Source organism: Lithobates pipiens, unplaced genomic scaffold, assembly GCF_037356315.1.
Source record: "Lithobates pipiens isolate NorthernLeopardFrog02 unplaced genomic scaffold, aLitPip1_a1.2 Scaffold_13, whole genome shotgun sequence".
NCBI classification, from domain to species: Eukaryota; Metazoa; Chordata; class Amphibia; order Anura; family Ranidae; genus Lithobates; species Lithobates pipiens.
Window position 1 is genome coordinate 14,551,914 of NW_027507718.1, and position 15,383 is coordinate 14,567,296.

Consider the following 15,383-nt stretch of genomic DNA (forward strand, 5'->3'; position numbering starts at 1 on the left):
CTTATCTGTGTGGGAGGGAGGGGCTTCTGTTAAATTGCTCCGCCTCCCACCACCTCTTTAGCCAATCAGCTTTCCTATGTAACCCTCCCCTTATCTAGCCCGCCACATTTGATCAGAAGAAGCTAGTGGCTAAAGCAGGGCTGGATCCAACATACCTGAGTATGGCGAAGGTATGATCGCATTTACATCCAACAGGTCACTCTGTGCCCACAGTGGACTCTACACAACTAGCACTATAGAAACAGCTGATCATCGTCACTAATATGTCACATGTAATGCCGGTTGCAGAAGTCATCATCATCAGTGTGTTCTCCCATCCTGTGTGCAGATTAGGCACTGAACACACTGATCGAGGAATGACTTCCCATCGTTCTTCTCACACTTCTTATCTTTGTTTTTATTTAAACTGAATCACACTGTACAGTCCACATTTCCCATGTGTCTGAGCCCCAATGCAGTTGTATCTTTTATATTTAGCAGTTTTTTCTTTAAGCTGTGTTATATTTCTGTTCACTAATAATGTTTTTTTTTTGTTTTTTTTTAGTAACAATATTGTTTTGATATTTTGATTTTTTTTTTTGGGAGGGGGGGGGGGGGGGCTGTTAGGTAGGCTGTAAGGGGCCCATGATTTCTAACAGCAGCCCTGAATGCAGGTGTTAGTATGGATCACTTATTTGAAACCATAGAAGCATATATATACCTTATATATTGTAAATAAGTGTCATGGACTGGTGCGACCAGAACTGTGAGGACTGCAACAGAGTGAACCAAACACGCTTAAAGTAAAAGTAATATAATTTATTATAAGGAAAGTAAATAAACAAAAGTAAACGCACCTCCAATAAGACAAACAGTGATTAACCAGCAACCAACCCCAGTGACACACAATAAATAACTGCCTAAACCAAAAGTATATACAGGAGTAAGATGTAATCGTAAACAAGCCAGGGTCATACACAGGAGATCAAGCAGATTGGGCTAGGAACAAGACCGGGCAGGGAGAGGGTAACAGTAGACAGGAGGAACAGGTGGAAGGAATCAGGCTGCAGAGGTCCAGGAATGGATACAGGGTCACAGGATAACAGGATAGCAGGATAACAGGGTCAGGGTCAGGGTCAGGATCAGGATACAGGATTACAGGCTAGCGAACACAGGTCAGGGCTCAAGGAACAATACCAAGGCAAATGTGTGAGCATCTGCCAGGCATATATACACCTCCTGCAATCAGTCTCAGGTGACGCCTGATTGCAGGAGATTATGTCAGCTCCAGACTGTCAGGAGATACCCGCTGGTGGACACCAGTATTGCGACCCATAGATCTGACAGTGCCCCCAGCAGGTGAAACTTTTCCTGACAATAAGTAAGTTATTATCAAAGATATATTATATGTAGATTGAAAATGAATTCAATGTATTATTTTATTTTCTTCCAAATCAGTGGAAAAGTTGCAAAAGAAGTTGTTGAAGCCAGCTCAAAAATTCAAAGGGATCCTCCAGAAGTCCACAGGTAAATTCAAACCTATTTAAATACCTACCCCTAATGCACATCAGAGTCTGTTGCAAATAAGATGAAATATATCATCAGCACAACCACAAGCTTGTTGCACGATGCAAAGGCTTTTTTTTGAAGATCACATAGAAATGCAATGTTTCAGGCCACGCAGGGTCCTATCATTAGGCATGTGATCATTTATTGAATGTCTGAAGAATGGGCACTGCGTGGCCCACATTTGGGTGTACTGAAGAGATATTGGGTTTGATTTACTAAAACTGGAGAGTAAAAATCTGGTACAGCCATGCATGGTAGCCAATCAGCTTCTAACTTCAGCTTGTTCAGTTAAAGTGATAGTAAACCAACACCTTGTAAAACAACCCATTCTGTTTAAAATAGAAATGAAAGGCAAAACATTTGTGAATAAATATTAAAAAAAACATATTAATACCCCTTTTCCCTTTTTTAGAAGTGATCACATCCCCTCTGTCCTTTGCCATAGCTCCCAACTGTCCCTGATTTTGAAGGACAGTCCCTGATTTGGAGCAATGCCCCTCTGTCCCTCATTCCTCCTCATTTGTCCCTCATTTTGATCTAATCTGCATAGATATATATATGTAAAATTCACTTTTTATCTATCAAAAAGTATTTTCCAGCACTAAAACTTTCATCTGATTTCTAAATTGCTGCATTTGTAAATTTCAAAAGCCAATATAAAGGAATAGTGGTGGTAAAAAAAAGCACTTTTAACCAATCTTGTTTTTTGTACAATTCTTCTTTAAGGGGGTGTGGCAAGGTATGTGACCTCTGCCTGCATACTTTTGCTGATAGGTGTCCCTCATTCCCATTTCAAAAAGTTGGGAGGTATGATTTGCTACTTAAGAGCTGGAGGAGGAGAAGCAGCAATACACACCGAGCTTTCCAGTGAATTGCTGTGCAGCGGGGGCCTGTCAGGACAAATCTGGTCATTGGAGGAGAGCACACTGAGTTCCCAGCATAGCTAGAGAACTGACAAAGGTGCGTTCTCCTGCTTAGTATGGTCAGTTTCTAATAGGAAACTAGAGAGACTGGTGGGAACATCAGGGATTTCACAAAAAGGAAGCAATACAAAGAGAACAGGATACTTTTTCATACAAGTACATGGTACAGCAGGCACATATCAGAAATATGAAATGCTGGGGTAACAAGCACTTTAAACCTTGACAATAAAACCTGAAAGCTGATTGGTTTCTCTGCAGCGTTGCGTCAGTTTTGCACTCTCCAGTTTTAGTAAATCAACCCCATTGCATCTATGTTCTATTACTGATACCATTCAGGAGTCATTCCAGCACCCTGACTATAGGGTCTATTCTGGTATGGCGTCAGATGGCAATATGTTTTACACTGGTGCCTCCCAGCTCTTTAAGGGATCTCAGATGCCGGGAAGCGAGAGGGAGTTTATGATCACATGACCGCCGTGATTGGCTGTTGTCACATGATTGTACTTCTTGTGATTGGGAGCTTTCTGTTAGCTGTCAGTAACAGTGCTGGGAGTGCACGGGGCGCACAGTCTTGGCAGAGCTGTATCTGCTAATCAGTGTGCAAATAGAGCCCACCCACCGAGAGGACACATATTTGCGTGCCGTGAGCACCTAAGGGTTAATATCTTGTTACAAACAGGAGGTACAGTTTTCACGGTGGAAAAATAAGTAACAACAAGCCCTCTTTGTAATATCAGGTTGGGCAGAGAGCTTTTGTCACAGAATAGATACAATATTGGCAACACAACAAATTGTCAGGGTGATATGGGTTGGTAGACCTTATAAAGTAAAGTGGGTTTTATAAACTATTTTATATTTCTGTATTAAAGGATAAGTGGAACATTGCCCTTATTTTACATATTATATTGGAAATGCATATACACATTCCTACTTCCTTACACACTTAGGCTGGCTATACATTATACAATTTTATTGTACAATTTTCCTTTCAATTTACCAAAATTATAAACCAAACCTAAACACTTTCAATTTATATGCAATCAGGAAGGCCCTTGCACTACATAGTTAAAGGTAAATCTAAAGGAAATTTAATAAAAAAATTAGCCAGCTTTACTAACCTGTTATTTTCCTTTTTTGCCATTTAGGTCATTAATACCCCACAGTCGCAGCTCTTACTCCTTAAACAAGCAGCTAATCATCAACATGGAACCATTGCAGCCTCTCATACCATCTCCAAGTGAGGAGGATGAAGAGGAAGCAGCACCAACCGAAGAAGGTAAATAGATTTTTGAATATTTATGATCTCTCTGTGTTAATTGTACTTTCCTTCTGTTGAAAAAAATATATATAATGTGTGGCTTTACATAATATGATGGAGCATCAGATTGGTGCATATGCCCATAAACCCAGAGGCAGATACTCCATATTCTTGACGTATGCATAACACAGCCCTTCTTATAAAAGCATAGGGGGCTATTTACTAAAGGAAAATCCACTTTGCACTGCAAGTGCACTTGGAATTGCAGTCGCTGTAGATCTGAGGGGGACACGCAAGGAAAATAAAAAACAGCATTTTAGCTTGCACATGATTGGATGATAAAATCAGCAGAGCTTCCACTCATTTCAGATCTTCCCCTTAGATTTAGAGCGACTGCACTTCCAAGTGCACTTTCATTGCAAAGTGGATTTGCCTTTCATAAATAACCCCCATAGTGTTTAATTTTCTTCTTCTTTTTTTTTTTTTTTGTGGTTAGGAGAATCCTGATGCAGATGATGTCAACTGGATGTTATGTTATCTAAAGTACCACTTATTTGTAGAGCCACTTTATGCAAATTGCCTGCAGACATGCTAAATACTCTGAGCAATTAAAATAATTTTAAAAAGTGCAGACCCTTTTGTAGTTCAATCACTAGACATTGGTCAGTGGAGGGCTCTTAATATTTTTCGAGATGAACGCGATTATGTATTGATTGTGTGAAAAAATGTCTGTTTATGCCACAGAGAAGAGAATTTCGCAGCTGCATCTGCTGTGTGTTTGATACAGCTGTCCTCTCGAGTGTGCTAAGTTTTCTCTAGTAAAACAGTTCTAACACAATATTTCACATAATCTTCAGGAGAGAAACTCTTAATTCGTATACTTTCTTTAATAAAAAATGCACAAACTAGGACAACCTGCATGATTCTTGTGGCTATAAACACTAAGGAAAAATAGATTGTATTTTTAATCTGGACCTTGAGTTATTACTGTAATATTTAAAAAACAGTTCTTGGTGCAAATTGAATATGCTTGTTACAGTTTGACATTTTTATTTATTATACAGATTTGTAGGTTCTCCCTATAGTGGTCCTCCAGACCATCAAAATAATATTTATTAGCCACCCAGACAGCCTATTTCTTTTAGTCAGTCTGACTAAGTAGCACTAATGCCCCGTACACACGAGCGGACTTTTCGACATCCAAACTCCGACGGACTGAGTCCGTCAGACTATCCGATCGTGTGTGGGCTGCAACGGACTTTAGCTTTGCTAAAGTCTGACGGACTTTAGAAATGAAGCATGCTTCAAATTTTCCCGACGGAACTCCGCCGGACCCGGTCCCCTTCGAATAATTCGCTCGTGTGTGTGCTACTCCGACGGACTAAAACCGACGCTAGGGCAGCTATTGGCTACTGTCTATGAACTTCCTACGTCGAATCCAGTCGTACGTCATCACGTTCGACTCCGTCGGAGTTTGGTGTGATGGTGTGTGGTCAAGTCCGTTCGGTCGAAAAGTCCGCCAGAACTCCGTCGGAACTCCGGCGGAACTCCTTTGGAGGTCTGTCAGACTTAATCCCTCTCGTGTGTACGGGGCATAAGAGGGAGAAACGCTATTGCACAGTCATTGTGCTGCATCACTAAACATAAAGTAGCGGCTGCATATGTAACAAAGTAATATGGATGCTCTATGTACATATTGGGGTTGATATACTGAAGAATTTGAGGATCTTTGCTTTGTGAATGTTCACTGAACATGGTGCTGCTCTATTCTTTTTAATACACCACTCATTTTCTAGTAAATTCCAATAATCAGGAACTAATCAGAGTGGTTGCTGATCATGTGATCACTATGTCTATCAGCTGTGATATAGCAATCACAAGCTTGAAAAAATAAAAGCTGAACACCTCAATAGATGAACACTGAATAGATAAATAGTGCCTTGTGTTTAATAGTCCAGCTGTCATATACAACTGCACTAATAAAAATTATATTAAAAAAAATGTGTGTGTGTGTGTGTGTGTGTGTGTGTGTGTGTGTGTGTGTGTGTGTGTGTGTGTGTGTGTGTGTGTGTGTGTATGTGTGTATATATATATATATACACACAATATATTCTGTATCTGTTCTGCTTCAGCAATCTAAGCACTGAAAGTGTGATCACTATAAGGCACCTTTCACACTGGGGTGCTTTGCCGGCGCTATAGCGCTAAAAATAGCGCTTGCTGCTGTCTCTCCAATGTGAAAGCCCCAAGGGCTTTCACACTGGAGTCGTGCGCTGGCAGAACGCCAAAAAAAGCAGCAAAAAAAGCTAGCAGCATCTTTGGAGCAGTGAAGGAGCGCTGTATACACCAAAAGTGTTAAAAGGGTTAAAAATTGCCCGCAAAGTGCAGCAGCGGCACTTTGCGGGCAGTTTTAACCCTTTTAACCCCTAAAATGGCAGTAAAGCGGCACTATTTTTACCACCGATGCCGCCTGCCCCAGTGTGAAAGACGTCTAATAGATCCAACTTAACTTACAGTTTCAGTATCTTGGCAGACAGTAGGGTTGGTTTACTAAAAGTGGAAAGTGCAAAATATGATTCAGCTGTGCATGGTAGCCAATCAGCTTCTAATTTTAGCTTGTTCAGTCAAGCTTTGCCCAAAAAAAAAAGGCTGGAAGTTGATTGGTTTCTATGCAGAGCTGCAGCAGATTTTGCACTCTACAGTTTTAGTCAACCTCAGTGATTTAATCCAAATGACATCATGCAAGTTGTAGTAAGCTTTAATCGAAAACTTGTGCAGATCACAACAGATGAAAATAAAATAGGTCAAAAAATGACAGTGTGCCTAGCTCCCGCAGAATACAGTACATTTAATGAATGGAGACTAAACATGAGGAAGAAGGGTGGGACTTACTTCATAGAGCATCCTCAAGTTATGGGGTGAGGAATGGATAAAATTATTTAAAGGCAAACTTACAATGCATGTGTAACATGATAGTTTTGATCACATTTGTCAGCCTATAATGAAAACAGAACAGGCTTTTTCAATAAAACAGCGCACCAAATAAAAATCTTATATAGTCTAAAATATATGTATAAATGTTTTTTTTAGGTATGCAGATTATTCTTAAATGTGGCTACATTCAGCCTGGACATCTAGGCATTAATTATTTCTGATCTTGGAAGAATTAATAAAGTTATTTAAAAAGGAGATGATCCTAATCTCAAATTAATTGACTGTAGGAATGGTTCAGTTCAGAGTTCTATATAACTTGAGGTAGTTCCTCTTCTATGAGCTATACCAACAAGCCGACAATGTTCAACCCATGTTCCATTGGACCGCCAACTCTGTTCCTTTGGGAAAAGGCAGCTGCAGAATTACTTCCATATTTTTCTGGCTTCATCTTTAAATCTGTTAAAACCCCTCCCTATCTAAGCCCTACTGTTTGTCCATCTCTTTAATGGGCAGTCTGAATGGCAAATAGTGAGGCTTAGCATGTGCGAAAGGATGGGTCCAGGCGCCTAAGCCACCTGACTTAAGAAGTTTCTTTTAAAAAGAACAATTAAGAACTCTAGGTAGTCAGGTTATTCAGTGGTGTCTCCAGTTTTCATATTTGGGGTGGCGGCACATGGTGGTTGCAGCCACGTGGAGGGTCAGACAGAGTGGATACAGCCAGGTGGAGGGTAGGACAGAGTGGATGCAGCCAGATGGAGGGGAGGACAGGGTGGATGCAGCCAGATGGAGAACAGGGTGGATGGAGTGGGGGACAGGGTGGATGCAGCCTGGTGGAGGCGAGGACAGGGTGGATGCAGCCAGGTGGAAGGGAGGACAGGGTGGATGCAGCCAGGTGGAGGAAAGAGTAGATGCAGCTAAGTGGAAGACAGGGTGGATGCAGCCAGGTAGAGGGGATGACAGAGTGGATGCAGCCAGGTGGAGGGGAGGACGGTGAATGCAGCCAGGTGGAGGGGAGGACGGTGAATGCAGCCAGGTGGAGGGGAGGACGGTGAATGCAGCCAGGTGGAGGAGAGGACAGTGTGGGTGCAGCCAGGTGAAGGGAAAGACAGGGTGGAGCAGCCAGGTGGAGGAAAGAGTGGATGCAGCCAGGTGGAGGACAGGGTGGATGCAGCCAGGTAGAGGGGAGGACAGAGTGGATGCAGCCAGGTGGAGGGGAGGACAGGGTGGATGCAGCCAGGTGGAGGGGAGGACAGTGTAGATGCAGCCAGTTGAAGGAGAGGAGAGGGTGGAGCAGCCAGGTGGAGGGGAGGACAGGGTTGATGCAGCCAGATGAAGGGGAGGACAGGGTAGAGCAGCCAGGTGGAGGGGAGATCAGGGTGCAGCCAGGTAGAGGGGAGACATGGCGGAGCAGCCAAGTGGAGGGGAGGACAGGGTGGAGCAGCCAGGTGGAGGGCAGGACAGTGTAGATGCAGCCAGTTGAAGGAGAGGACAGGGTGGAGCAGCCAGGTGGAGTGGAGGACAGGGTTGATGCAGCCAGATGAAGGGGAGGACAGGGTAGAGCAGCCAGGTGGAGGGGAGAACAGGGTGCAGCCAGGTGGAGGGGAGACATGGCGGAGCAGCCAGGTGGAGGGGAGGACAGGGTGGAGCAGCCAGGTGGAGGGCAGGACAGGGTGGATGCAGCCAGGTGGAGGGGAGAACAGGATGTATGCAGCCAGTGATATGGTCCTGTCCTTCTATGGAAGCCTTCATCCCCATCCATATCGCTCCCCCCACCTGGAGGTAAGTTTTTACCTTGGGGGATATATAATAGAATCACTGGCATTTTCTCTCTCGCTCCCTCCACCGGACAGCCTTGTGGTCCCTCTTTTCCTCTCTCGTCTCCCGCTCGGCATGTTGGGGCTGCAACTACTCTCAGGGAATCATCCTGGGCCCACTGGTATCCAGGACTACATGTCCCACAATCCTCTAGCTGTCCCAGCCATTGGCCCTGACTGTAGACAATAGGAGCGGCATTGTCGGGAATGACAGCTGTTCAGCTTAAGGACGAGAGGAAGGGGTGGAAATCCCCCGCAGCTGTGGCTCTGTCTGTGCCCCTTCACAGAGCTTGTCAGTTTTGTGTGTGTCCTGAGGCAGCAGTGGCTGATGGAATGTGTGAGGGGAAGGGGGAGGCACCCAGCATTAGCACCCGCTACACAAAAAAAAGGTGTTTTCATTTGGGTAGTACAGTATAATGTTGGTGGGGCCATGGCCCCCTCCTAGTGACGTCACTGAGGGTATTCACACTGACAATGGACCTGATATGCAGGCACCTAAAGGTGCCTTCTATCTTCTGTCAGCACTGGATTAGGTAAGTATTTTGCACATCAGCTGTAGGTAATGTTGTCAAATTCTCATTTAAACGTATGAAGTTATGTAAGACCCACATTTTATATGTATATACCAGAGCGCTTTTTGTTTTGATACCTGTATCTATTTTACAGTCCCATGTGCAAAGATTATGCCAGCTTTCATAATTTCAGGCACTAGTTTGAAGTCGGACATAAGTCTGCAAGGGAATCAAATCAACTGGTTTTATATGTTTATTTAATTTCTTTTTATTTTTTACATTTTTTTAAATAAAAAAAAAAAAACATTTCTAAATTTGGTCTTCACTTTCTGTAAAAAAAAAATATAAGGTGTTTTTTGAGATTTTTATTTCATCTTTATCTTTTACGATATTATGTTGTGTAAAGTGCATGCAGGGCACTTTATTGTTGCGGAGTCATGGTGATATTACTGTATGTGCTTGAGTTCTAATCTCCTAAGAAATTTACATAATCCACAAACCCATCATAGTGCTCAGCAAATGGATTCTATACATTGTACATAGCATAGCGATCTCCCTTGTGCCATGCCAAGTTTAGTTTTCCAGTTTGCCACTGTAGTTATTACAGAAAGCAGTTTTCTGTAAGCAATATAGATACATCTTTATTATTAATAGAGAAGCGCTTGGGTGTCCTCCCAAATCATCTCTAACCAAAACCCCAAACTCTTGCTTTTTGTATCTCATTAAGCTGCAGGCCAGGTCATTCCTTGCCCTGCAACTCACGTGAGCTGCAGGTTGGAGAATGACCCAACCTACAGCTCATTGGAGTAGAAAAAAAGTGTGAGTTCGGAGTTCACGTTACAGATGAGTTTGGAGTACGCAGTAGCGGTATTAAGGCCAGAACCAAATCGTAATGTAATTTATTGCAGCTTACCATTCATTCGATGTAATGGCTGTATTCATTTGCTTTTTTAGGCTTTTTCCCCCTTTGTTTTCCACTGGTAATCTGGCTAGTAACACACCTCCTGCATTAGAGTGTCCCTTCCGTGGATGAAGGAACATAGCGGCACCTTTGGACAGCAGCATTATTATTCTGGAGGGAGGGGAATGTTATGCCGTGTACACACGAACGGACTTTCCGGCAGACTAGGTCCGACGGTCTTCCCGACTGACTTTCGGCGAAGTTCCGACTGACTTTCCGAACTAAGGGACTTGGCCACACGCGAACGGACTAAGTCCGTTCGTTTTGAACATGATGACGTAAACAGGACTAAACAAGGAAATTCAGTAGCCAATAGCTTCCCTTGCATCATATGTGGTCCGTCGGACCAGCACACAGACCAACGGTTTTCCCGATTTTAGGCTGTCGGTATTGAGTCCGTCGGATAGATTTGAAACATGTTCTATTTCTAGGTCCATCTGATTTTTTTTTTTTTAAACGATCGGACTAGCCCACACGCGATCGGATTGTCCGACGGACTAATCCCCTCAGACCTAGTCTGCCGGAAAGTCGGGTCGTGTGTACGCGGCATTAGATGTCCTATCAGATTTAGATACATAAAAAAAATTAAGCTGAACACCAGCTAATACTTTATTATCAGTTACATCAAACTTCTTTTTTTTTTTCCCTTTTGGGAGAAAAGTTTTACATGACTACATAAAAATTATCATTATAAGCACCCCTGTCACTGTTGAATGGTTTGTCTCATCCCTATAACCGATACATCTGCAAGAGATCTTGTTATTTTCAAAAACAACAGACTAATGCCAGGTACACACAATTTTTTTTTCATTTAACCCAGCTGGCTAAACAGAAAAGGGAGCTCGCTCTACTAACTATGCAATGTTAGTACAGTGATCTCCCCTCAGTGCTATTGTATTATGACAGGGACACTGCCACCCCGTCCTGCCCCGCCAGAACACATCAGTTCAGTGCTCACAGCCATTGGCTGCCAGCACTGATCATACGCTGACTTTCCAGCATATTCATTTGACAGAAGGCTGTTGTGAGATCAGCTTCTGTTGGACAAGGACCTGTACACATGGGCTGAATGTCGGCTGGTTTCTACTATACTGGCTGATTTCGGATGATATTCTGGTTGCGTGTACAGGACTTTACCGGCCAGATCACCAGATGTAAATAGGAAAGCCTAAAAAAGAAAACGAATGCAACCATCCCATCCAAGAATTAGTAAGCTGCAATAAAATAAATGTTTGCTTTTGGGTTTAATACAGTTTTTTAGTCAGGAACATAATTACACCAAGTAACTAAAAATGTATTAAGGGAAGTGATATTTGTAATTGGTATCCCAAGGAAAGCCATTAGAGCTTGATTATTCCCACTGCCATAGGGATTTCCTATACATTGCAGTGGGAATCCATTTGTACTTCAGTTGTAGTCAAATAAAACTCAAATTTTGGTTGAGTTCAGATTGGAACCTTTCAAGCAATAAATTTGGATAATGGGGTCACAGATTTAGGTATAATTTACAAATGTAAAGCTTTGAGAAGGCATCGATGAAAGTAGACATATCTCAGCTCATATACCATTTACTAATCGTGGGGCAACAATGCCCGAGAACTATTATGTGAGATTTGGAGTCTGCTTCATCAGAACCATTTGACAAAGGCATGTTGCATCATAGCAGAGTAATGTGAACTTTTTCACACTCTGTTCGTTGATACATTTTTAGTTTTGGGGTCATTATTAAAGGTCTCCGAGAACATTTTCTCTAACTGGCTTTCTAGAAATATTAGGTACTTGCCAGTTAAGGTTCAAACTAGAAATGCTTCCCATAACACTATAAAGAGATGTGAACCCAAGGAACGCTGCACCTGACTCTTTCACTTTTTCTCCGAGACCCCCACAGCAAGCCTGCAGCTGAGCAAAGGACATCCAAACCAGCCTAGAAAACATTTGTGTGAGTCTAGGTGCTTTTTATGTGTATTACTATCTACTTTAGCTGTGCCTCCAAATTACAACTGCTGTGACCCGCTGATAAAAACTTTGTGTTGTTTTATTGTGAACTCCAATCTTATTTTTTCCTTTCTATATGTTTAGTTACTTGACCTATCTGCATCCTGCTTGTCATACCTTACTCCTTACTTTATCTTGCCTATGGCTTGTGTGTGTGTGCTGCTCTAAACCTAATGCATTGTGGATCTGCTAGTCCTTAAGGTTTGCATCCAGTACAAGTGTGGTTGAATTCTCTAAGCGTTTACTGATAGTGGAGCTGTGTATTCATTACTTCAGATCATTCATTAATAATCAACACCTTGGGGGATATTTACTAAGACTGGAGCATTCTGAATCTGGTGCAGCTGTGAATGGTAGCCAATCATCTAACTTCAGCTTGTTCAATTAAGCTTTTACAATAAAACCTGGAAGCTGATTGGTGTCTATGCAGAGCTGCACAAGATTTTGTATTCCCCCAGTTTTAGTAAATCAACCCCAATGGGTACCTAATAGTGACCATGGACTACCATTGCTTGTAATGCTAGATAACTGGGTGAGTCTGCTTTCAATACTTCTGAGCTGCGTTCCCTGTTTCTTTTTCTTGTTTTGACACAGACACAGAAAACATAAGTGATTGTAAAGGAAAACATTTTTATTTATTAAAAAATAATAAACATGTTAGACTTACCTGCTCTGAGCAGTGGTTTTGCACAGAGCAGCCCTGATCCTCTTTTTCTCAGGTCCCCCGCTGGCACTCTGGGCCCCTCCCCCTTTGCCGAGTGCACTCATAGCAAGCTACTTGCTGTGGGGGCATGCGTGCATACTCGCTCCATAAGACACAGGTAGCACAGCTCAGCCCTGCCCCCTGCTCCCGCCTCACTGGCTGTGATTGACAGCAGTGGGAGCCAATGGCTCCTGCTGCCGCATCTCAGCCAAACAGGAAGGAGAGACCTGGGAGAGCCTTGGGTCTCGTGCACATCGTTGGATTGAGATCAGACTTTGGTAAGTTATGGGGGCTGAGGGAGGAGCTGCACACTAAAGATTTTTTACCTTCATGCATAGAATGCACCTTGTGTCTTTACAACCACTTTAAGGGCCAGTTCACACCAGATGCAGTCCAGTGCGCTTTTTTTTGCATCAAAAATGCATGGACATTAGATTATATGGGTTCCAATAGTTTAGTTCACACCACTGTGGTCAGTTCCAGTGCAGAAAAAAGTAGAACATGCCACATTTCTTCTGCACAGAACTGTACTGGAACGTGGCAAAACGCATCAAAAACGCACCAGAACATGCGATGGGTGTTCCATGCAGCCAACTTGTAAAAATCAATGACGGGCCGAGAAATCCATCAGATGCACTTCCCAGACATGGTCCTCTGCACAGACGTATGGTCGATGTGCCCATGTGAATCTAACCTTAGTCAGTGCTGGTAAACTAGGGATGTTGCTAAGGATTCCATATTTCATGCACTTAAGCCTCAAGGTCTGCAGAGTTGCAAAATTCTGAATATTTTTGGCATTTATAGAAAACTGCAAATGACTGCAGATTGAAGTTAAAAGTCATTTTTAATCACCTACAAAACAGCCTGTGATGTAATAGTAGGTTCTAACAATGCTTAACAAAAGTGGAGGCAAAGAGAAATATAAAACATGTGAAAAGGTCTCAATATAAATAGAGCTTGTCAAGAATGTGGTAGTGCTGTAATTACGCTCTATTGATTTGATTATCTATTACCAAATTTATATGTGTGGTTGAAAGGGAGAAAAGATGCATAGCTCTCTTCTACTGCCAAGTGTTTATTATTAGAGTCGCAGATCACTTTATCCTCACATTTAAATCCCAGGCTTTGTTTGTGTGACCTTCCCATTCTGTCCCCCTAACTTTAAACATTTCTAGTACTGGCACATTACAGCCATTCTCTGCCATTGCTCGGAGAGTCTACTGCGTGGTCCAGCTAGCAAAACAGCAGGCGCTATGGTGAAGTGCTTGGTTAAAATCAAGACCACTAAAAGCATTTATTTGCGCATGGTGAATCACTCCAGCAAAGAGATTTGCATACGCTTGATGAAGTTCGGATCTGGGATCAAAGCAAAGAGTGCGGGTAAAAAGAACGCTTTCATTCTTTTTTATTCTGTATAGGGTGTCCAGGCAGCTTTAGAGGTATTGTGGGTTGGGATTCAGTGGAATCACTGCTAGCCTTTGTGTAAAGTATAGATGTTTGGCTCTGAAATAATACTTTTGCTTTATTTTTTTGTGTAGTAGCACAAATAGTTTTTTTTTTTTATATATTATAGGAGAGAAAGGTTGTTCATGGCAACCACTTAGAAGATTTTTCTCAAACCTTTACTACTAGGTTCAGTGGTCACTTAGGGCCAAATCCTTACTTTACTACATAACCCCCTCTATGAGTTTAGTATAATTAGCATTTTGTTCATATGTTTACTTCCTAAAATGATAAACTGATGTGACTGTCAAAAACGAACAAACTCAAATGAGCATCATTAACCTGAGTCAGGCACTGAGGGCCCTTTCACATTTGTACGTTGTAGGAACACGCATGTTTATGTAAATGGCTCCTCAAAGTTTTCAGAGTTGCCCTCTGCGTTTTCAAAATGTAGAAATGTGTTCTGTTCTTGCTATGTCATACCATATTATTCTCACTTAGTAACAAACAACGCCACACAAACTGCCTCTGCACACTGTGTTGCACGTTTCATACTCCTGTTTGCACAATGTACATAGTGTATGTCAAAGCACTCCACACTGCTTCACTGAAGAATGTGGTATAGATTCATTATTGAGCACAGTGCTGTACATTAAACTGCGCGCTACTCCATTCTGTATATGTTGTGTACATCCCTTACTATACACAACTACAAACTGCACACTGTGCTGTATATTATACTGCACATTGTTCCACTCTGTACACCTCTTTGTATATCCTTACTGCAAACCCCTCCAGTCTGCACACTTGCTGTACATTATATGGCAAACTACTCCATTTTGTGCATTGTGGTGTGTATCCCTTATTGTGCACCCCTTCAATCAGCACACTGTGATGTACATTACACTGTGCACTGCCATATACATTACTTGCTGTATAACACTCCAATCTGCACACTGTGTTGTAGATTACACTGCCACCACTCTGTGCACTGTAGTATACATCACTTACTGTATAACACTCCATATACATGACTTACTTCCAATCTGCACACTGTGCTGTACATTACACTGCACACTGATCCACTCTGTGCACTGCTGTATACATCACTGTATAACACTCCAGTCTGCACACTGTGCTGTACTTTACACTGCTCCATTTTGTGCACTGCCATATACTTCACTTACTGTATACCACTCCAATCTGCACACTGTGCTGTATTTTACACTGCTCCACTCTTTGAACTGCTGTATACTTCACTTGCTGTATAACACACCAATCTGCACACTGTG

The 15,383-nt window shown here is 42.4% G+C and overlaps 1 protein-coding gene across 2 annotated transcripts in view; it reads left to right on the plus strand.

The window, feature by feature from the left end:
- FRMD3 (FERM domain containing 3) overlaps positions 1-15,383 on the plus strand; it is a 300,454-nt gene that overhangs the window by 265,690 nt on the left and 19,381 nt on the right. For both annotated transcript variants that reach the window (XM_077474871.1, XM_077474872.1), the window contains 2 exons: positions 1,438-1,506; positions 3,617-3,747. In XM_077474871.1, the coding sequence (XP_077330997.1) occupies positions 1,438-1,506; positions 3,617-3,747 (200 nt within the window). The remainder of the gene's footprint in view (positions 1-1,437; positions 1,507-3,616; positions 3,748-15,383) is intronic.